The 19,450-nt window shown below is 55.1% G+C and overlaps 1 protein-coding gene across 1 annotated transcript in view; it reads left to right on the forward strand.

Moving 5' to 3' along the window:
* The window catches only part of AGAP3 (ArfGAP with GTPase domain, ankyrin repeat and PH domain 3), a 139,785-nt gene that overhangs the window by 105,470 nt on the left and 14,865 nt on the right, over positions 1 to 19,450 (forward strand). The window contains exons 12-13 of the mRNA XM_086467231.1: positions 12,994 to 13,167; positions 17,782 to 17,943. Coding sequence (XP_086323357.1) covers positions 12,994 to 13,167; positions 17,782 to 17,943 — 336 coding nt within the window. The remainder of the gene's footprint in view (positions 1 to 12,993; positions 13,168 to 17,781; positions 17,944 to 19,450) is intronic.

Below are 19,450 nucleotides of genomic sequence, written 5' to 3' on the forward strand. Positions count from 1 at the left end.
ACTCCAGCCTGTAGGTAGGCAGTGGAATGATATTTCCAGAATGAGTCTGCCTTCATGGGAGGGAGGAGATGCTTTCTACTAGGGATGAGATCAGATACACTAAGGTGTTTGAGGTTTATCTGGAGAGGCAAAGGTGTACGCCAGTACTGCGGGTCTGAACTGGGGCATGCTGTGGCACATCAGCTGAAACCACTGATCTGTTGGTTGTAAAGTGGAGAGGCACACTGAGCTGCTCCGCTGAGATATCCTGGGCTCTGCGTGAATATGCAAAGTTGTTACTGAGTTGTGCAAATTGGATTGTGCTTGTACCAGCCGAGAGAGGAGGGATGTGCGGGTATGTGTGAGGCAGAGCAGCAAGAGCAACTCAGATGAAATACCTTACGAAAAACCCCAGTCTGGAGCCATAGAAGCTGTCGCCCAGCCATGAAAATGAGGTTTCAGCTCCTGCCAGTGGCCGAGGTTCTGTACAAGCATGGGGAGAAGGGCTTGCCTCAGACCTGCTTTTCTTCTTGAGGGCTTCGTTCGCCAGAAGTCTGGCTGCCGTTCTTCATTTTGACCTGCCAGTTGCCAGAGGTTTCTGTCCAGAACCTTCTCTGCTTTTGCACGTCTTTTAGAGAGCTGCTCACCCGTCCCTCTGCTTTGTACGTCTGCACCCAGAGCCTTGCTGCTTTGGAGGTGTGAGCGCTCAGCTCACGAGACTTGCAGGCTGGGCATCATGGATACACTTCATTGTGAGTTTTCTCAAGAGGCAGCTTCTCTGGTGTGTGACAGGCTGCTCTGGCTATTCCTCTACATTTCACCCTCATCTACAGCTGTCTTCCAGCATATCCAACCCTTCTACCTCTTGCCCTTTAGACCGTGGCCATGGTGTGACACACACGTGGTCAGCAGCCCTGTTCTCTGGGCGCAGGCAGGGTAAGCGTGCTGGGGTGCAGCTTGTACCTGCGACCTCGGGCTTCGCTCAGACTGCAGAGCCTCGCTCAGGTGGGCTGCCATCGCCTGGCGAACCCCGTGCCCAGAGGAGAAGCGGGACCTTCTCCAGGTCTCTGCTCCACATTGCCTTTCCAGGGCATCCAGCCTCTGCAGCTCCAGCACCCCGCACTGAATCTCACCTCTAGACACAGGGCTCGAGCCCCAGTGTCCCCGTGAGAAGGACCTGCAGGTGCACCCCTGTTCTGGGGTGGGCTGCCCTCCCCCTTGTCCAGAGCAGTGGGGCTGTGCCCCAGCTGCCGTCACTCAGACCCGTCTCCCCGCACGGAGCTCCTGGTCCTCGGGACGAGCAGCTCCATTAGCAGTGCAGGCGGGGAAAAGCTCGCAGGAGAATCGGAGCACGGGAGGGAGCTGCCAGTGCTTCCTCCCCTCCCCACCCCGGCACTCTCTGCCCTCCCTGATGGGAAACCAGAGATTGATTTTCTCCGACCCAACTGTATAATCACTAACCCTAATTAGAGATAATTACTGGGACTTGATACACTTATTACTTGCTAGAACACTAAAGGAGCTGTGCAGTGCAGGGCTGAACAGGGAAAAAGGCCTCAGAGAAAGTGAGGAGGCGAGGAACAGAGAGGAGAAGAGAACAAGGCAGGCAGAACGCCGTGGTGATCAGAGGCCTGCCCAGGGACAATGGAAGTGCCGAGGGAAGCCAGATGGGCACGCAGCTTCGTCGCACGGGGCAGCACGCCAGACCCATCGGCTGCCGTTGTAGCTATAAGCATCCTGCATTTCTGAACATCTGGCTCTGGGTGTCTTGCACAGGGCACCTGGAAAAATGACGAGGGTATAATTAGTAGCCACCTGTGAAAATCTTGGTATAAATCACTTGCCCCACGTTGCCAAGGAAGGCTGGGGTGACAGGTTAGCCAGTATTCCTGGGGTGGACTGAGGACCTTTTCCATAAAACCACGGTTCCTCTTCCGTACGGACCATGCTTGTGCTGCAAGGGGGAAGGGGGCAGGGGAGCAACTTGTTACAGGCCACAAACTTGTGCCCTTTCTGCTGTCACCCAGTCTTCCTGCCAGCTCATCCTGTCTTGAGTGCAGACTGCCGCTCCTGTTTTGGGTCCCCCTTCCTGACCTCTCCTCTGCTGCTCCACACTACAGGCACATCGGGACGGCGGCGGGGGTCTTCGTTCTGTTGGTGGACAGTGACGTGCCCCAGAGGAAGGTGCAGAAACCCGTCGCTGGCAGCCAAGGGATGGAGTCATCCTGTCACGGGCTTGCTGCAAACAGAGCAGCGCGTGCTCCGTCCCCTGCGCGGAACCGGTCCATGGTCTCTCGCGGAGTTGCACCCACCGGGCGGTTGTGCTGCTGTGTGCCGGGCAGGCTCTGTGGGCAAGGCAGGCAGGGCTGTATAAAACATGTTATGAGCGAATCGCTTTAGAAACAGAAGTTACGTAAGAAAACACAATGCAATTCTAGCGCAAGCTGAACGGGCGTTTCAGTGGCCGGCGCTCGCGAGCTGTGTGCAAATGCTGGGGTTTCGTCACTCGCTGCAATACTTGTCTGGGTCCACGCTTCTGTCACAAGCCCAGAAGGTTCTGGCTCTGCTTCCTTCGCTCCTGCCGTTGTCAGGACTCAGCTTCTGCTTCTGACTGTAAAGGCAAACGGTGATTCGTATCGTTGCAACCTGTCATGAGCGTCTGTCTTGGTGATCTCCTTTGGACTTCTCAGCTGCACGGTGTCTTTTCTGGTTTGTATTTTAAACAGTATTACTGTTACATTTTCTGCAGCTTATGATTTCAGGTTTCTCAAGTGACACCTCTGGTCATATTAACAGACCAGGAGGGAGACCCGAAGCAAGGACTGCACTGCCCACTGCTCATTCCCAGCACTTTGGTTCAGAAACGGTTTCTGAAGTATTTCATTGTGACATGCGGGAGAGTAAATTGTGTTACTGTGGCCATAGTCACTGAAGGACTTTGCCTAGTGACACTAACACTTCCTCAGACTTTCTGAGTCCAACTGGTTCAAAGAAGCAACACAGCCCTGTGGACAATGCCGTGGTTACCCTCGTCTGAGCAGACAAGGAGAATGAATCACAAAACTAAAATTTAGTAGTAGCTTAGGTAAGAGTAACCTTGACTTTGTTGTACTGGTGTTCAGGCAGAGTAAAATTCAAATCAGAAATAGAGAGTATTAAACACACACGCGCACAGACACATGCACACAAAAATATATATCCGAGCCAATTTCGCAAAGCTGAAAGCAATTATGAGCCAGATCATTTGGGAGAAAGAACTTAAACAGAAAAAAAATGTGAAGCATAATTAGGAGATTTTAAAGAACATTTTACTGGATACCAGAAAGTTGAAATTGAAAGGACGGTTGCACTGCTTAAAAATGTGTTAATCTGGGTTAAGAGGAGACATAAACTATTCACTCTGTCCAGATAGTGAAGGATGCACAGGAACAAAAGAAAGTGGAGGGGAGCAAGCTGTATTGTGCTAACGGATTTTGTGCATCTGTGTATCTGTATGTATATAAAAAGCAATAAAAATAACGGCAACACAGTAAAGTAATCGATAGGTATTGAGCAGAAGTTGAAGGCTCCAGCAGGCAGGTAGTTGATAGCACCGGTGTGGTCCTGCACGGCCAGCTGGAACCACGGCTGGAGGCGCTCTCTGCCATTTAGCCCTTTGCCAGGGCTCTGCAGACTAACATCCGCCGTGAGTGATTAATTATGAGCAGCCCTCAAAGTGACCCTTTTGGCTTTGTGGGAAGCATTCCAGCTCCTGGCGTTCCCAGACTTGCTCTGGTTACGGCCGCACAAAGGGTTTGTTTCACCGTTTTATCTGGGTTCATTGCTTGCGGAGAAGTCGTGCACCTTGTGCCTGCCCAGCTTCCCCGGAGCGCGCTCAGCACCATTCAATTTAGGGAAGGAATTAAATCCCTTTAGCGAATTACGCTGTTGATTAAGAACTTAGAAACAAAGTCGCCCGTGAGGTAGAATGCCAGCACACCGCAGCTGCTGGGTACAGCCACCCACCGCCTGTCTCCGTAGGGCCGTGGTGCCTCGGCTGACGGGAAGGCTGACACTGCCTCATGCAGCCGAGAGCCCCTTGGTTTGCAGACTCCTGCCCGAGTCTGTCGCCTCCGCTGCCCTTCTGCTGGAGGGAGACCTCTCTTTCCTTCGCTCTCCTAGCTGCTTTGCTTGAAAAAAAGACCCATCTTGCCTCTTGGTTCCTCCTCCAACACAGATCCATGCCGAGCTCAAAGCAGCTCCTGTGTCCTCCCGGGTGCCCTCTCCTGTCCTGGTCTCGGCGGCGCAGCGTGGAAATGCGGCGGGGTCTCCTTTACCAGCACGCAATGTGTCTTGGCTTTACGACCGTCTTGTGCCCTGTTCTTGGTGAGCTTCCGCTGAAGTGGCTGCCTTGTCCACAGCGTCTTGATCACAGTATGACAGTGGGTTTAGCCTGTGAATCACGAGACTAGTCACTGTTTACGTATCTTACCAAGTTCCTAATCCTCAGCTTTAACATGTTCTGTGGAGACTCCACCTGACATACAAGTAACAGTGGTGGATTGAGTATCTGAAGCTCCTTTCCCAGCTCACCTTCCCCGCTCTTGGCTAGTTTCAGGAGCCTGCATTACCAGGGTTGCACAAGGGGATACAGAAGATGTAATCAGCTGAGTTAAAGACAGTGAAAAGTTTTTTCTTCAAGTTTATTAGGAACTAATGAATCCTGAAACCGGCATTTGTTCACTACTGTATGGAAATAGTAGAATGGTTAATAAAGAAGAAAAAAAACAGACACTGTTTGGTGTCTTGGAAAAGGCAAGATGATGCATCTTATCACAGAATGATGAATTCTTCATATTCCAACTTTAATTAGGAAGCATATTAAACAGCAGGTAGGAGATTTAGACATGTTTGAATCAGCAAGTCTGAATTATTTAATTCAGGAATTCTAGAAGATGTGGTCGAAGTCTTTCTGAAGTGTTGATGGTGCCTGTCAGTATTGGGATGGAGAGGGCTTGTAGAGGGCTGAAGTTTGTGGGTTTCATGTGTCTGCAGTAGGAGAATTAAACCAATAGATAGGAAAGGGCTCAGAGAATAGCTGTAAAAACAAAGATGCTTGCAAAATGCACCTCGTAGTGAAAGATCCAAAGAGCTCCATTTGTTTAGTTTATCAGAGAAAAGGTTAAGAGATTATTTCAACACCATCTGTAAGTACCTATATAGGAACCAAAATTTGGTAACAGAGAGCTCTTTAACAGATAAAAATATACCAAGATCCAATGACGGGTAGCAGAAACAAGACAATTCAGACTAGAAATAAGGTGCAAATTTCAGCAGTGAGGCTAATTAACCACTGGAACTACTTATCAAGAGTTGCTGTGATTTCTCTGTCACTGACAATATTCTAATCAAGATTAGAAGATTTTCTAAAAGATACGGTGTAGCTCAGACAGGAGTAAATTAGTGGAAGACCTATGGTGTAATTTTGTGCTATGCAGGAAAGATTAGACGATCAGAGGGCTCCTTGTGGCTGCCTCTGACACCCTGTCCAGGTGCGCTGTCACTTGCGGATCCGCCTCTTGCCCACACGGGTCTGGCCACCCGTCCCTGTCCGTGCTCCAGCAGGCTCCGCAGGGCTGCTCGCGTCGGGCAGAGCGCAGGTTGGAGAGGGGCTGCGGCTGCCTACGGTTCCCGGGCTGACGGCGTGCTCCGGGTGCCTGAGGACGTTGGGCGGCAGCAGTCGCTGCGGGACCCGTTCGCAGGCTTCTCCGGTGTGCTGGGTCCTGCTGGCTCTGAACGCGGCGCTGGCCACCCTCTGAACTCACCGAGGTGAGTTCGGTGTGTCGGCGTAAGGTGCCTTGGCTTCTCTCTTGCGCCGCTGAGTCATGGTTGGGGACAGCAGTATAAAATGGTGACAGTGTCGTGTCAGCCCGTCCCATCCCGCTGCAGGCAGCTTGGGTTTTCGGTCCTCCCGGACATGTCTGGGCAACGCAGAGCTGTTTCTCCCGGTGGTTTGTACCCACCATGGGTTAGCTTTCGTAGGAGCCAGGGTGTTATATAGTCACCGTGTGCGTATGTCCAAAAATGTGCTCTCCAAATGTAGTGCTGAGGAAGGAGGGAGATTCCCCTGTGTCAGAGCATCTGTGAGGCCCAGTGAAAGGCAATGGCTCCCACCGTGTGCAAGCTGGCAGATCCTGATGGCCTTGCTAAGAAGCAGGGCTGGGAAACCACGGTCGCCTGCAGTTTGGATCAGCTATTTCACACAGACATTCGCTGTTGGCAGAGCAGGGAAGGACATCTGTCATCCCAGAACATGCCCTGCCGTGCTTGTGGGGCTGTAGAGGTGCTCGGTAGTGTTGCCATCTCCCAAGGAGAACTTGGAAGTTCATGTCTTTCAAATGATATGTCTCCATCCTGGTGATTCTGGTTGGTAAGAGCTAGCCTACGTTTTTTGGCCTCATTACTGGTAGGAATTGTTCAAGAGGAGGGAACCGACTATGTCCAGCAGAGCAGCATGCAGTGCTTCCTTCAGAAAACCGACCTGACAGAGACTCTTCTGGCTCCGGACCTGCTCCGGGGGTGGGGGCAGCTCTGGGAAAGGCAGCCGCAGGGTGCTCCCAGGGCAGCTGCATTCCTGCCTGCATGGCAGCTGACCGCCCATTGATGGAGAGCGGTGAATGATGTCTTTGCCAGCAGGGATTCCGCAGGCAGTCAGCTTAACCAGGCTCATTGGCTCTCACCTCCCCTCAAGGACCAGTTGGTTTCTCAGAACCGAGGAGTTTCCCACCAGCTGGAGGTGGGTACCCGTCCAGCCCGCTCCACGCAGCCCAGGAGCAGCATGTTGGGGTCCAGAGCAGCTGTGGCTGCCTCACGCACACGGCTTTCAGGAGGCTTTGGGATGTGCTCTGCCTGCAGACACCAACGGCGTGCTTGAGAGTCAGTGCACTAAGGTGACTTGCAGTAATTCTGATTTTTATTGGGAATAAATGGTGATCAGTTGGCAACAGGTACCTTGAAGTTTTGGTTAATGGATGGTGGTAACTGGTGACTCTTTGGGACGTGGCTTGGCAGAGACTGAATAGCGTTAATCTGCAGTGTGCTGTTGGCCTACTGCAGTACAAGAGAAAACAGGGTTTGCTTCATGCCAGGGTGTCCTCACCCCACCTCGAAGTGACCTCCATCACCATCTCATGCCGTACAGCTGTCAGTCTCTGCTGCAGCACAGCGTGGCGGCGGCGGTCCTCTGCTGTGCCGGAGCAAGGCCTGGCACTTCAGAGAAAAGACCTGTGCTGTCCTTGGCCATAAAACAAGGGGGGGATTCCCAAACGGCTGTCCAGCCTGTTCCTCTTCACAATTCAGCATTCCACTGTTCCCCAAAACGGACCAGGTTTCTTCCATGTTGTAAGGGCCTGGTAGCAACCACCCGTCTGCCCCAGGAGAGCTGTGCTGAGGTGGGGACGGGCAGCCGGTGGCTCCTCGCAGAAGGATAACTGCAGGCAGTTGTCTGTCCGTGCCCCTAGCTCTGCGGGGCCTCAGGGGAGTCACGCGGTGCGGGTGGTCGGAGATCTATCCCTTTGTGTTTCTGGGAGGCAGAAGAACATGCAAGCAGCCTTAGCTGAGAGGAGGTATCCAGCCAGCCTCCTGCCTTCACTAGAAACACGTGCCACCACTGCCTCAGCCTGTGCTAGCGGTGGCTGCATACATGGATGTGGAGCGTGTCGGGATTGTCCAGCTGAGAAACGATGGAAGCCTGAAGAACTGAGGCCAAGCTGTACCCACGGGATGGGGCCCAGTCTTCTGCTCAAGCAATAGTGATGACCCACCCGTGAGTAGTTACACTGTGCCAGAACGTAGCTCCCGCAAAGGGGAGAGCTAAGCTCGCTCCAGGCAGCAGCAACTGGTTCAGAAGTCTGCACCTTCGGTTTTCATGGGAGCTGCAAACTTCTCAGGCGTTTTCTCTGCTACCAGCTCACTTTGCCGTGCACGGCTGCTGATAATCGCGTCCGAAGAAGCCATCCCAGCTGCAGTAGTGTAGTTGGTGTGGAGAAGCACGGGCAGGGCAGAATTTAGCTGCCATCTGACCATTCTCCTGTTGGCCACATTTTAATGTTGAATAAATCCAGCAAGAGACAGCTCTTCCTTTGAGTTATCACCAGGCAGGGGTCTGAGGGTGTGAAGACATTTTTGTGTTGCAGTCTGCTGCGTTGGCCAAAGGAGCCTTTGGGACCCTGTCCCCTTCTCAGGTTGAAACGGCAGTGTTCCTGGGTTGATGGTATCAAACGAGCAGAGATGAGCCCAGGACCGTAATCACTGGTGTCTGTCCTTTGTCGGTCGGTGCACAGAGCGTGCCCGTCTGTGCTGCTGAAGCAGTCTCTCTTCCATGTCCTGCCAGAGCGCAGACACTCAGCACCCAGGACACGGGCATCAAGGAGATGTCGGGCTTTGCCGGGAGCTTGCTCAGAAGTGGGTATCAGATGCTGGTGGTAGGAGGCAGCGCTGATGTGTCGTGGCTTGGTTTCTTCCATGCTGGTCAGGTTATTGTATGTTTAAGGAAGAGAAGGAGGTAGTCCTTTCCTCAATGAAGTTGTCAAGATTGTAAGTATTTCTGTATTACTGCTGTTAACAAAATGCGTTACTTTTAGCATGTCCATACACTTTGTGTTGCTATCAGTGGCCATCTGCAGTAGCTCAGGACTGCAGGCTGTGGTGGGCAGGTGGGCTAGTAGGATTAGTAGGAGTGGAAAGTCACCTTTGTTTTCTGTACCGTTCCCCCAGCATTAGTTTTTTCCAAGGTGGTAGGTTGTGCCTGAGGATCTCGGTGAGATACCGTACCAGCTCTGTGCAGAAAGTGTGCGTGGTTCCCAGTTGTGCAAGGCATACCTCATCTTGCACACGTGGGATCACGTTTGGCATTCCAGCCTCGGTGGTGGTGTGGTTCGGTGATGCTGTGAAGAGGCAATACTTGCAGGACTCCTCCTCCTCTGGTGTTCCCAGTAAAGAGCCCCAGCCTAGTGCAGACCTTCTTGTGAGTGGGGTGCAATCCGAATCACATGGAAAACAGTACGTGCTTTCCCAGGATTTTCTGAATCAAGCCCATTAGTTCCAGAGTACGTATCTTTGCATTTTGTACTAAATAAATTTTGTGGTGGTTTTGTTTACTCATTTTTCAAAATCATCTAATCCTGCATGACATCTTGATCGCCAAAATACTGGCAGTGCTTCCAACTTAACGCCACCAGGAAGTTTTACCAGAACCTGTTGAAAGTATTCCATTTGTCCAAAGATCCTCAGGTGACTCTGCAAATGGTGTCCTTCCCAGCTGATGGTACCCTTTTTTGCTAACTCACCTTTATCCAGTGCCCTGTGCATCCGCACCTTAATGAAGAATTTACAGTTTGTTTTGATTCAGTTGTTTTACTGAAGCAGCCAGGCTGCCACGCTCCACGCTTAGAAAAATGGCATTCTGGTTTTAGGTCGTTTTCCATTTACTGCCATGTCATCAGTTAGGCTTTACTTAAAGAGGCATCACAAAGCCTTGCCTGCTGGTGAGGTCACACTAACATGTCTACATGAATCTCTTTTTTTGGGTTATGAGGAAATAGTGATTGTGAGAGCTTTGCTTGAGAGACTGTAGGCAGGGTCAGGGAGAGTTCAGTTCCTGGAGGCTTTGGCTCAGAGAGGCAGTTAGTATTTTACATGTAGCCTTTTATTCACCTTTCACTTCGCTTACCTAATTTAAAGGGAACGTATCCAGCAACTGCCAGTGGTGTCACGTCCATAAGGGATGCAGTTGCTGAGAGCTCTAGCCTGGTTGGGATACCTTGCAGGTCCCTGGGACAGGCTGGAGTTGTGCAGCCAAGAGGTCCATGAGCGGAGCGAGCGGCCGGGCAGCAAGGACATTTCTCTGCAGTTGGGTGACTCCAGGCGGCTGGTGTGAAGCGCAGGGAGCTGCTGGAGAGACTGCAGAGGCTGGTGGAAGCTGGTCCTGGAAGTCGTTGCGGCACCGTCTCATTTCAAAGTGAAATTTTCACATTGGCAGCGCTTCTTCGTGGCACGTGCTGCTGTCAAGGCAGGCGTCGGATTCGGGAGATCGTGCTGGGTGCGGGTGCAGGGTCGGGTGGTCGCAGTGGGTGTGCAGTGTGGGCTCCAAGGGCGTGTCGGCATCGTCCCCAGGCATGTCCCCTTCTGCACACACCTGGCGTCCTGCAGGCCCGGTGTGGGTCACGCCGCAGCTGTGGCCTCCTGCCCTGGCAGCGTGGTGTGCTCCCGGGGCAGCTGCCGGCAAAGCCGAGCGGCGCTGCAGGGCAGGCTCTCGAGGCGCCTGGGGTTGCAGCTCTGCGCGTCTGACCACAGCAGGTTCCTTTCCTGCTGCCCGGCCTCACCCACCACGGTGCCACGAAACCGAGGAGGTCTGTCAAACCTGTCTGGGGCCAGGTCTGGAGGGTGCCTTGGCCGTGGCAGAGTCGCGTGTCCCTACCTCTGGTCAGGGCTGGGGCACTCGGGTGTTTGCGGCGGCCCGCGCTGCTCCTCAGAGGAGTGATGGAAGGACATGTGCCTGCAGCCTGGGGCTCCCAGCGTGGCTGGGGTGGAGGTGGAAGGGGCAAATCTGGGCTCCCTGGGGTTCTGCAGGATTTTCCCTTCTGCTAGAGGAGCTTCTCCCAGGCTCTCCGCACGCTCCCCTCTCCTCCATGACTGTGGCGATGGACACGTGCTGTGTCGCAGCCTGGCTTGGGACCGGCAGGCACTGCCTGGGCTCTGGGGGCAGCCTGTCCCATCCCGTCCCATCCCATCCCTTCCTGTCCCAGCCCAGCAGCGCCCGGTCCCGGGAGAGCAGCGTTGTCCCTGCTCCAGTGGCAGCAGGCTCCCTCCCACGAGGAGGCAAGAGGAGATGGATGCAGCAGTCAGGAGCGGAGCGCCAGCTAATTACCCTTCCGAGTGTGTCTTGTAAATTAAGGGCTAATTAGAGGCAAAGTCAGTGTCATGGTTTTACACGTGTTTCTGTGGCGCTGAACAAGGGGAGGGAGGGGGAGCGTGCGGCAGCCGGGCTGGAGGCAGACGAGCCGGCAGCTCTGCTGCTCCTGCCCCGCAGCTCGGGGCTGCAGGGCACCGGGCCCGCGAGCTCTGCATCGGCGCTGCGGGGCGGGCAGGACCTGCGGGCAAGGCTCACAGACGGCCCTGCGCAGCGCAGCAGAGAAAGGGGATTCTTGGGCCAGGGTGGGTGCACAAAGAGGAGGGTGGAAGACACCCGCCATGCTGGCGATAAATGGAAGGTCTCGTGGACAGCAGGCGTGCCTGGTGCAGGGCTGACGGCCCGCATCACCCCTCTGTTCAGCCCATGCCTTGGATCCGCCCTTCGTAGGGGGGGATTGGGGCTTCTCGAGGTGTCGTTTCAGGCACCCTGCAGCCTCGGGCAGCGCTCGGGCACCAGTGACATTCAAATCACATTTCTTGGGTTTTCATGGAAACAGCAGGGACAGAAGCGTAACTTTATGTACAAAATCTGGGCCTCCACATGGGATTTTGTGGGGCTTTGCTCTTTGTGGAGGGTGGCTGAGCACTGGGATAGGTCGCCCAGCAAGGCTGTGCAGTCTGCCTCCTTAGAGATACTCAAAACCCATCCAGACACAGTCTGGGGCAACTGGCTTGGGGTGGCCCTGCTTGAGCAAGGGTTGGGCAGGACGTCCTCCAGAGGTCCCTTCACAGCCCAGCCACGCTGGGATTCTGTGAGAGCAAAATGAGGCTGGTTTTACACAGCGAAGACACAGTCAGCTGAGCTGTCCTGGGTGTAGCAGATCCTGGTGGGGACCTGGTTCTGCAAGTGTCCGTCTGCTCTCCAGCCCGCTTCTGCGAAAGGATCCCACTTACATACCAGTCCCATGAAAGAAGTTGCTTGGTTTCTCTTTGGCCGGCTCCTCGCATGGCCGTGGGGTGGGCAGCTCTGGCGGGGCCAGGGCAAGCAGAGGGGTCAGGCTGTGGGTGTGTGTCTCACGAGTCAGGCACGCTGCGGCCAGAGCGGTTCAACGGGCCCTGCCCTCATCAGTGGCCAGAAGGGCTGGTGTGGGCGTCCCAGCTCAGCATCTGTGCCACTGGGCGTGGAAGGAGGAAATGTAGCTTCAGAGCAGGGAAAGGGACCCTTTGCTTGCCCCAAGCTCCCAGAGCACTTGCTCTTTTGTGGCTGGAGCTGAATGCCTAAGGGAAAGCACAGGAAGGTGCTTGTAGTGGGCAGGTGTAGGGTAATCCCTCTAGGGCAGCAGCATCTTCCCTAACAGATTGCCTGCAGCCTGGAGCAGCATTATTTTTGCTCCCTGTCAGAACTGCTCTGTTTACTATTCTGGAAATTTTGGGTATTTTTGTAATCCAGAAACGCTTGACCCATTTTGAATCACTGAGTGATCTTGTCTTCTGTAACAGCCTTTAGCCCCAAAACCACTCCTTTCTTCGGGGTTCAAGCTCCTGGGCTCAGCTTCAGGGGTTTCCAGCTAGTGGGAAGAGGCATTGCCACCCACCACCCCCACCTACAGACATCTGTTCCCCTGCTTGTCCCTTTGACATTCTCTGTGTGATTTTCCATTCACTCCTAGCGCCTCCAGCATGGTTGTGTGTCTTGCTAGGGACACACAAGGAATGAAGGTAAGGAGTGAGGATGGGCACGCTCGCTATGGGGTGGGTTTGTGTTTGTGCAGGTTCCTGAGGCTATAGTGAAAATTGTGAGCAGACTCTGAACTCCAGCTGCAAAATCTGACTGGAAGGAGAAGCTGCGTGCAAGAATGCCTGGCTGTGCATCCCAGGGTGCTGCGCTGAAGTCCATCAAGCTGGGTGTCCCTCTGAGGAGTGGTGTGTGCTGGGCATTGCTCTTTCCACAGCACCTTTGGGGGGTGATGCACCAGCACCCCTTGGGAGAGGAGAGCCAGACAGAGCTGTCCTCATGCAGGGCCACCCAGGGGCATATTGCATCAGGTGCAGGACAGCTTTTCCTTCTTCCACCGGGCTTCAGAGCAGCGGTGGGTCCATGCCAAATTTGTGTCTCTCTTGCAGGTGCTCCCCACTCGACCAGCAGTACCTCCCTGCACTCAGAGCGCTCCATCAGTGGCATCAACCTGGTGGGCTTCAGCTCAAAGCCAGACGGCATGCACCAGCGCTCCTACTCCGTCTCCAGCGCAGACCAGTGGAATGAGGCTGTGGCTATCCCTGGCAGCTGCCCCAACCCCTGTAAGTAGCACTTCTGACTCTGCTCCCCTCAGCTGCAGCAGGTGGGGAGGCTTATTTTGGTGCTGGGGTGGTCCTGAGCTCTGCCCTGTGGCTGTGAGCCCAGAGTTTGCTCACAGGTGTCCGACACAGCCTTTGGGGCCTTGTTGGGACTCTCCACCTTCGTGAGGGTCAGCTGGCGGTGTCCAAATCTGGGAGAGAAGCTCTCCTGCCAGGCACAGTAAAGCAGTCTCCCACCAGCCCAGGGATGCTGCTCCACAGCAGGACTGCTCTGACCTCTCTCCTCCACCTGCCCCACTCTCGGCTCACCCTGCGAGGGACCACCATTGCTTTCCCCCATCTCTGCTCCTCATCGGCACCCTCAGCTCCCAGATTTTGGGGCAGTTGAACGAATAGGAGTAATTCCTGTCTCTGGAGCACACACTGTGCGTGGCCCGCCCCCTCCCCCCACGCTCACTCGCTCTCTGTGATGTTTCAGGACAGTTGAGTGAATTAAAATAATTCATACATTTCCCAACGTAGCCACTTTGCCGAATTGGAAAATAAATGCTTTTGTGCTGCATTCATCACTCCTTCGTTCCTGGCTCTGCCGCCGCACTAAAAAAGCAGTTAAATGCACATCAAGAGTGGAGGAGCCATTTCCATGCCTGCTCGCCCCTTGTAGTTCTCATTAGCGCGGCAGCCGCCCCCCCGCTCGGTCCCAGGGGCTTTCGCAGTTTAAAGAGAGCCTCTTTATGATCATTACCGGAGTCCGACTGTGCGGGCGCCATTTGCAGCTGAGGAGGCTCCTCATTTGTAACTGTGAAAAACTATCAATTTCAGCGCGCCTGATGCAGCGGCTCCATCATTGGCCCCATCAGCTCCCTGCTGGAAGCGAATTAATCAGACTGTTACTGCTGATGGGGCAGCGCAGGCGACGGGAGCGGAAGGGCGCAGCTCTGAGCATTAATGTGCCGGCAGCCCCCCCTCCCCTCGCCTCGGACATGGGGCGCAGCGGAGCGGCCTGTGCGAGGGGGGACCACAGCTCTGTGCGCCACTTTGGGCACGGCCGCGTCCGCTGGGGTGCTGCGGGGCCATCCCCCCGCAGCGGGAGAGGGGCGCCTCCACCGTGGACGGCACCTCGCCCTGCCCAGGGGAGCCGCCCGCAGGCAGCAGGAGCCCCCCGTGCCCACGGCCGAGCGTGCCCCAGCGCGTGGGCAGCGGGGTCTGCGTGGCCCCGGGCAGACGGACAGCGCTGCGGCCGCATGCGCGTGGCCTTTGCCTGGGTGAATGTCGTGGCCCAGCGCTGCCAGACAGCAGCTGTCTGCCTGGATGGCCTCCAGCCCCTGGAGCGTCGTGGTCGGTCTCGTCCTCCTCCCGGCAGCCCCGCTGCGAGCCCAGGAGCCTGGCGTGGCCGCGCTGCGCGTTTTGCCTGCCCCAGCTCTGGCCTGAGTGTCACGGGAGAGAGAGCGAGCGGCCTCTGCTCCCCGTGCGGGAGGAGCCCGCTGCCCTTGCGGCCACCCGGAGCAATCTGCCTCCGTCGCGCAGAGTAACCTGGAGACTGACGCGAACGGAGCCGCGATGCTGCCGCTTCTCCCCGTGATGCGGAGGGATGAGATGTCGGCTCAGTGCTAATTGTTTGTCACGAGCGCCGATGGCTGCTCGTCCGCTCTCAGGTCCTGCTGCGCTGTGCCGGACCCCGAGCCCTGTGGGTTGGTCCTGCCTTGCCCTGCCCGGTGTGAGCGGTCCACAGACACGTCACTGGGCCAGCTGTGCTGAAGGACCCGCAGCGTACAAGGGGTGACCAGCCTGGGTGTCCCTGGGGCCTCGTGAAACCTCGGAGGCCGTCACCCAGCTCACAGCTTGTGCTGCCGTCGCTGCTGTGCTGGTGGGGAAGGTGGTGATTTCGTGTGTCCCAGCATCTGTCTCCGGTCCGCAGAACCACTCGGGGCTGTCGAGGAAGGGCTGGGGCAGGCAGAGCCCCCGGAGCAAAGCCCTGGCCCCAGGGAGGCGGCGAGCAGCTCCCCGGGCTCCTGCCCTTGTCAGCTGGAGCAGCCCTGGGCTGTGCGCACGCCAGGCCGGCGGCTCTCGGGGCTTCCCACCGGCACAGCCAGCAGAAGTGGGTGCTTGGCGTCACAAGGGAGGGGGGACTTTGGAGGGGCAGGCGGTGCTTCTCGCATGGCGTGGCGTGCCGAGCTGCACAGCGTGTCTGCCCCTCCGCCGCAGGGCCGAGCGAAGCCGAAGCAGGCGTGCCTTGCACCTGCGCCTGAACCCCGGCTGTGCTGCTGTGTCTGTGCAGCCCAGGCCTGAGTCCTCCGCTGTGCTTCCAGCTCTAAATGGCGAGACAGGGTGAGGAATGTTCCTCTACCGAGAGCAGACTTGCAGGCACGTGCAGAGGGTGCAGGCTGCCCCGGGGACAGGCTGCCCCTTCCAGGTGTGACTAGAGAGCCCATGGAAGAGGGGTGGGACGGGCTGTACAGGTCGTGTAAACATGCTCCCGCACATTTTCTTTGTCCTTTATGGGAGGACCTCTGCAGCCCACCCGTGGGGACCCAGGGGCTGCCCATAAGCCCAGCTGGTTTGGAGGGAGGAACCAGGAGGCCCCATGTGTGCCTGTGGAAGGGTTCCCGTGGTGAGATGGGGACCCGTAAGTCCTTGGGGGTGTCAGAGGAGCTCACTTCTGTCCTGCTGGGAAAAGATGGAGAGCAAGCAATACCTGGTCTTGCTCGTAGAGCAAGCGTGTTTCACGTTCTGCCCCTGCCCCACTGCAGTCCCATTCCCATCCCCTGGTGGGCCCTGGAAGCCCCCAGCTCTGCGGCCTTAGCTGCTGGGTGGTAAGAAGAGCAGGGACGTGGGCGATCTCTGCTCCACAGAGTGGAGTGTGTCAGGCTCACCACAGCCTGCAGGCGTGTTGGTGGGAGCTGCAGAAAGGCACGAACCCTCCTGCTGAGCCTGGAGGGGGGCAGGATCTGGCCGTGCATGGTTTGGCCTGGAGAGGCGTCCTGGTGAGCAGGTGGGCAGCAGAGGTAGGCTGGAGGCACCATGTGTAGCCTCAGACAAGAAAGTTCAGGTCCCCTGTGACGCCCAGGCTGGGAGATGAAGGTGCCTCACACCTGCTCTGAGCGTAGTCCTGTTGAACAGTATCAGTAAGCTATGAAGCTGATTTTATTAGATTTATCTCTCTTAATTGTCAGGGGTGAACTACTGCCCTGTGGATAAATAGCAGCAGAAACACCCGACTAGTACATGCCAAATGCAGAAGAAACCAGAGATGGAAGAGCTCTGATGCCATGTCCTCTCCCAGCCTTGCAAGGGGGACACCAGCTGCACACTGGACCTCTGCATGGGGCAGCTCCTGGCCGCTGCCTGTAGCCCTCTTCATCCCACTGTTGGTCATTTGTCTTGCCACACAGAGACAGACCAAGCCCCAGTGAGCCTGTCTGACTGAACCAGGCTGAAACAGGCGAGCAGAGGCCAGGCTGGAGTGGGAGAATGGCTTGCCAAGTCACAGGCAGTCCCCATGGCTGGAGGGTGCTGCCCTTCTTAGACACTGAGATTGCTTTCTTAATTTCAGGTGCCACGAAACAGGGAAATGGGAGGTGAGGACTTGATGGGAGACACTGGGTTGTTGCGAAGGGGACGGCAAGCTGCCCAGGACAGGAGCGGGCTGGGAGCGGAGCTGCCATATGTGCCCTGTGGGTGGGTGGACACTGGAGAGGCAGGAGTGCATTTCGGAGAGGGTTAACAGTGCAGCGAGGGCTCCTGCGCCTCGTTGCCTTCCCCGGAGTCTGCATTTTTATGCTGATTGGAAGCCTGCGCTGTGTGTGCTGCTGAAATTGAATGTCAGGCTTTTGATTTTGTTGCTGGTCTCTAATGAAATTTGACATTTAATGGTGAGTGCAGCGGCAGCGTGTGTGTGTGTGATCGGAGCTTGATTAGCGCGCTCTAATTGACAGTAATTAGGCAGCTCCCTGATTGTTTCTAATTCTGCTATTAATTGTAAGGAACAGTATGATTGAGGATAAATTTGGTGCGTTGCTGCTGGGGATGCAGCTTCTTCAGCTCCGTATCGGAAGCCTATTGAGACCATCATGCTTAGGTTCCTAAGTGTGGCAACCCCAGTCACCTCGTCTGGCAGAGCGGTGCCGTGGGGGATCGATGCTTCCACAGCGGCACTGCAGATCCCAGGGCCTGGGTCTGCACCTCGGCGGGGCAAGAGCACCTCCTGGAACTGTCCCTTCCCAAAACGCACACATCGCCCTGCGATGAGGACACTGCAGTGAGCAGTCCGCACGGGGACATGTGCTGAGGGGTTGGTGTGTCAGGCTGCCCCCAGCGATGACACTGTGCTTGTCCCAGCTGCGTAGACGCCAGCGCTGCCTCTTGTGCGATCGTCCCGGATGAATCCTGGTGCAGAGCATGCCCAGCCTGCCCCTGCCCAAGGAGCCTGCCAGCCCTGAGCTGGACCGGGAGTCAGAGCTGCCCCGTGCGATGGGGCTGAGCATGGGTGCTGTCTCGTCTTGTGGGGCTGTGCATTTTGAGCCAGGCAGAGCACTGGGGCTGCCTCCAGGACATTTGGTTGTCTCTAGAAAGAGCACACTCACTGTCTCACATCACTTTCTTTATCTCTGTTCCCAGCTAATGGTACTGCCGATTCTCTCAGCTCCAGCCCGAACATTTCCAGTGCTGCCAGCCCGAAGCTGGAGCCGCCTCCGTCACCGCATGCGAACAGGAAGAAGCACCGCAGGAAAAAGAGCACAGGGACGACTCGGCCTGATGGCCCCAGCGCAGCAGCAGAAGGTAGGAAAGGTCTTCTGCCTGGGGGGCGGCTCTGCGAGCTCAGAGCACTAGGCACCCAGGAGTCCTGCAGGGCTCATCAGGTCCTGGGGCTTGGAGCGCTCCTCGTCCCAGCCAGCTTGTGCTTAGGCAGGAGGGAGCAACCAGTCCCTCTTGATCCGCCCTTGGCTGCATGTACTATTAGTAGTAATAACTACTAACTATTAGCAGAGCTGAGAGCACACCACGTAGTTAAGGCGTACTTAACTATGCTTAAGGTGTGCAGACACTTTCTACCACAAGAAAGAGCCTATTTCTGTTGGCTTGTAAATTTGCGAAACTTTAATCATTTAAAAGACCTATGCTGGCCATCTGCCTCAAGCTGAGGGTCTTTTGGAACAGTTTATCTGCTTCAGGAAACCAGTTGAAGACATGTACACTGCTTTGCTATGCTAAAAGTACTGATGGTTTTTCTCTTGAGAAATTTTGGTGTCTTTGTGGTTTATGAAGAGGGACCTAAAGCTTGGTGGGGAGCCTGCAAGGCATAGAGAAGTGCATTTTGCTGTGAAAAGCCGTCCGCATTTTTCCAGGTAGAGGTTAGCTTAGCAACCACGTTCTCCAAAGCCTGCATCTGTCGTTAGCCTCTGTGGAAAAAGTGGTTCTCAGTCCTAAAGATTTGACTTTATCATAGGTCATCCTGTCCCACAGCACTCAATAAGCTTCTGTAGTAAACCAAAATAAAGATTTGATTCAGATGGCTAAAGGCAGGGAGAGAGGGGTTAAGTACAAGTGTTTGAAACTAATGGCTACTGTAAAACAAACCAGAAAGCTTTAGCCTGTCCATTTCTTATCCTGTACCTAATAATGCTGGCATCTTGCTCCAAGTCACAGGTCAGCCTGTAGACCAGCAGCCCAGGTTCCCCATGGCAGAACAACCCTTCCTGAGTTCTCTCGCAGAAGCGTTGTGGTGATGGTCTGCATAGGAGTTCGGCAGGTCTGTCGTTCAGTCCGTTCTGTCACAGTTACCTTCATCTGAAAACCACTGAGTTTAGGCGAGACTTCCCCTGTGCGGTGGTTAATTCGGGCATCTTGAGCATCATTTGAGTCTAAAACATACACTGGATGTCTCACGGAAAGCAAGGAGTATTATCTGTATTTACCTTCTGTTGAACAGCTGATGTGTTCTTAGCTAGGGGTCCATGCTGGCTCCTCAGACACGTTACTGCCCTTCCCCACATCAGCCCTAGGTTTGCAGTTCTCAGTCCAGTGCTTTGGCGAAAAGAGAGACATGTATTCTTTACATGTCTGAAAAGTGGGATACCAACGATTAGAATGACTTTGCACCTACACGTGAGACTAAGAAAGTGCAGGCTAAAGTACTGGGTCCTGTCCTGTAAATAATACTCCAAGAGAGTGTGGAAATACTGGAGAGAGTTGTAAGAGAAAGTCCCAAAAACTGACGTGGGTGTGATGGATGTATTTGTGGTGTGGGCATTAAGGTACTCAGGAAGGACTGATGTTTTCAGTACTT

This window comes from Leptosomus discolor, chromosome 6 (genome assembly GCF_034619465.1).
Source record: "Leptosomus discolor isolate bLepDis1 chromosome 6, bLepDis1.hap2, whole genome shotgun sequence".
In the NCBI taxonomy this organism is placed as follows: Eukaryota; Metazoa; Chordata; class Aves; order Leptosomiformes; family Leptosomidae; genus Leptosomus; species Leptosomus discolor.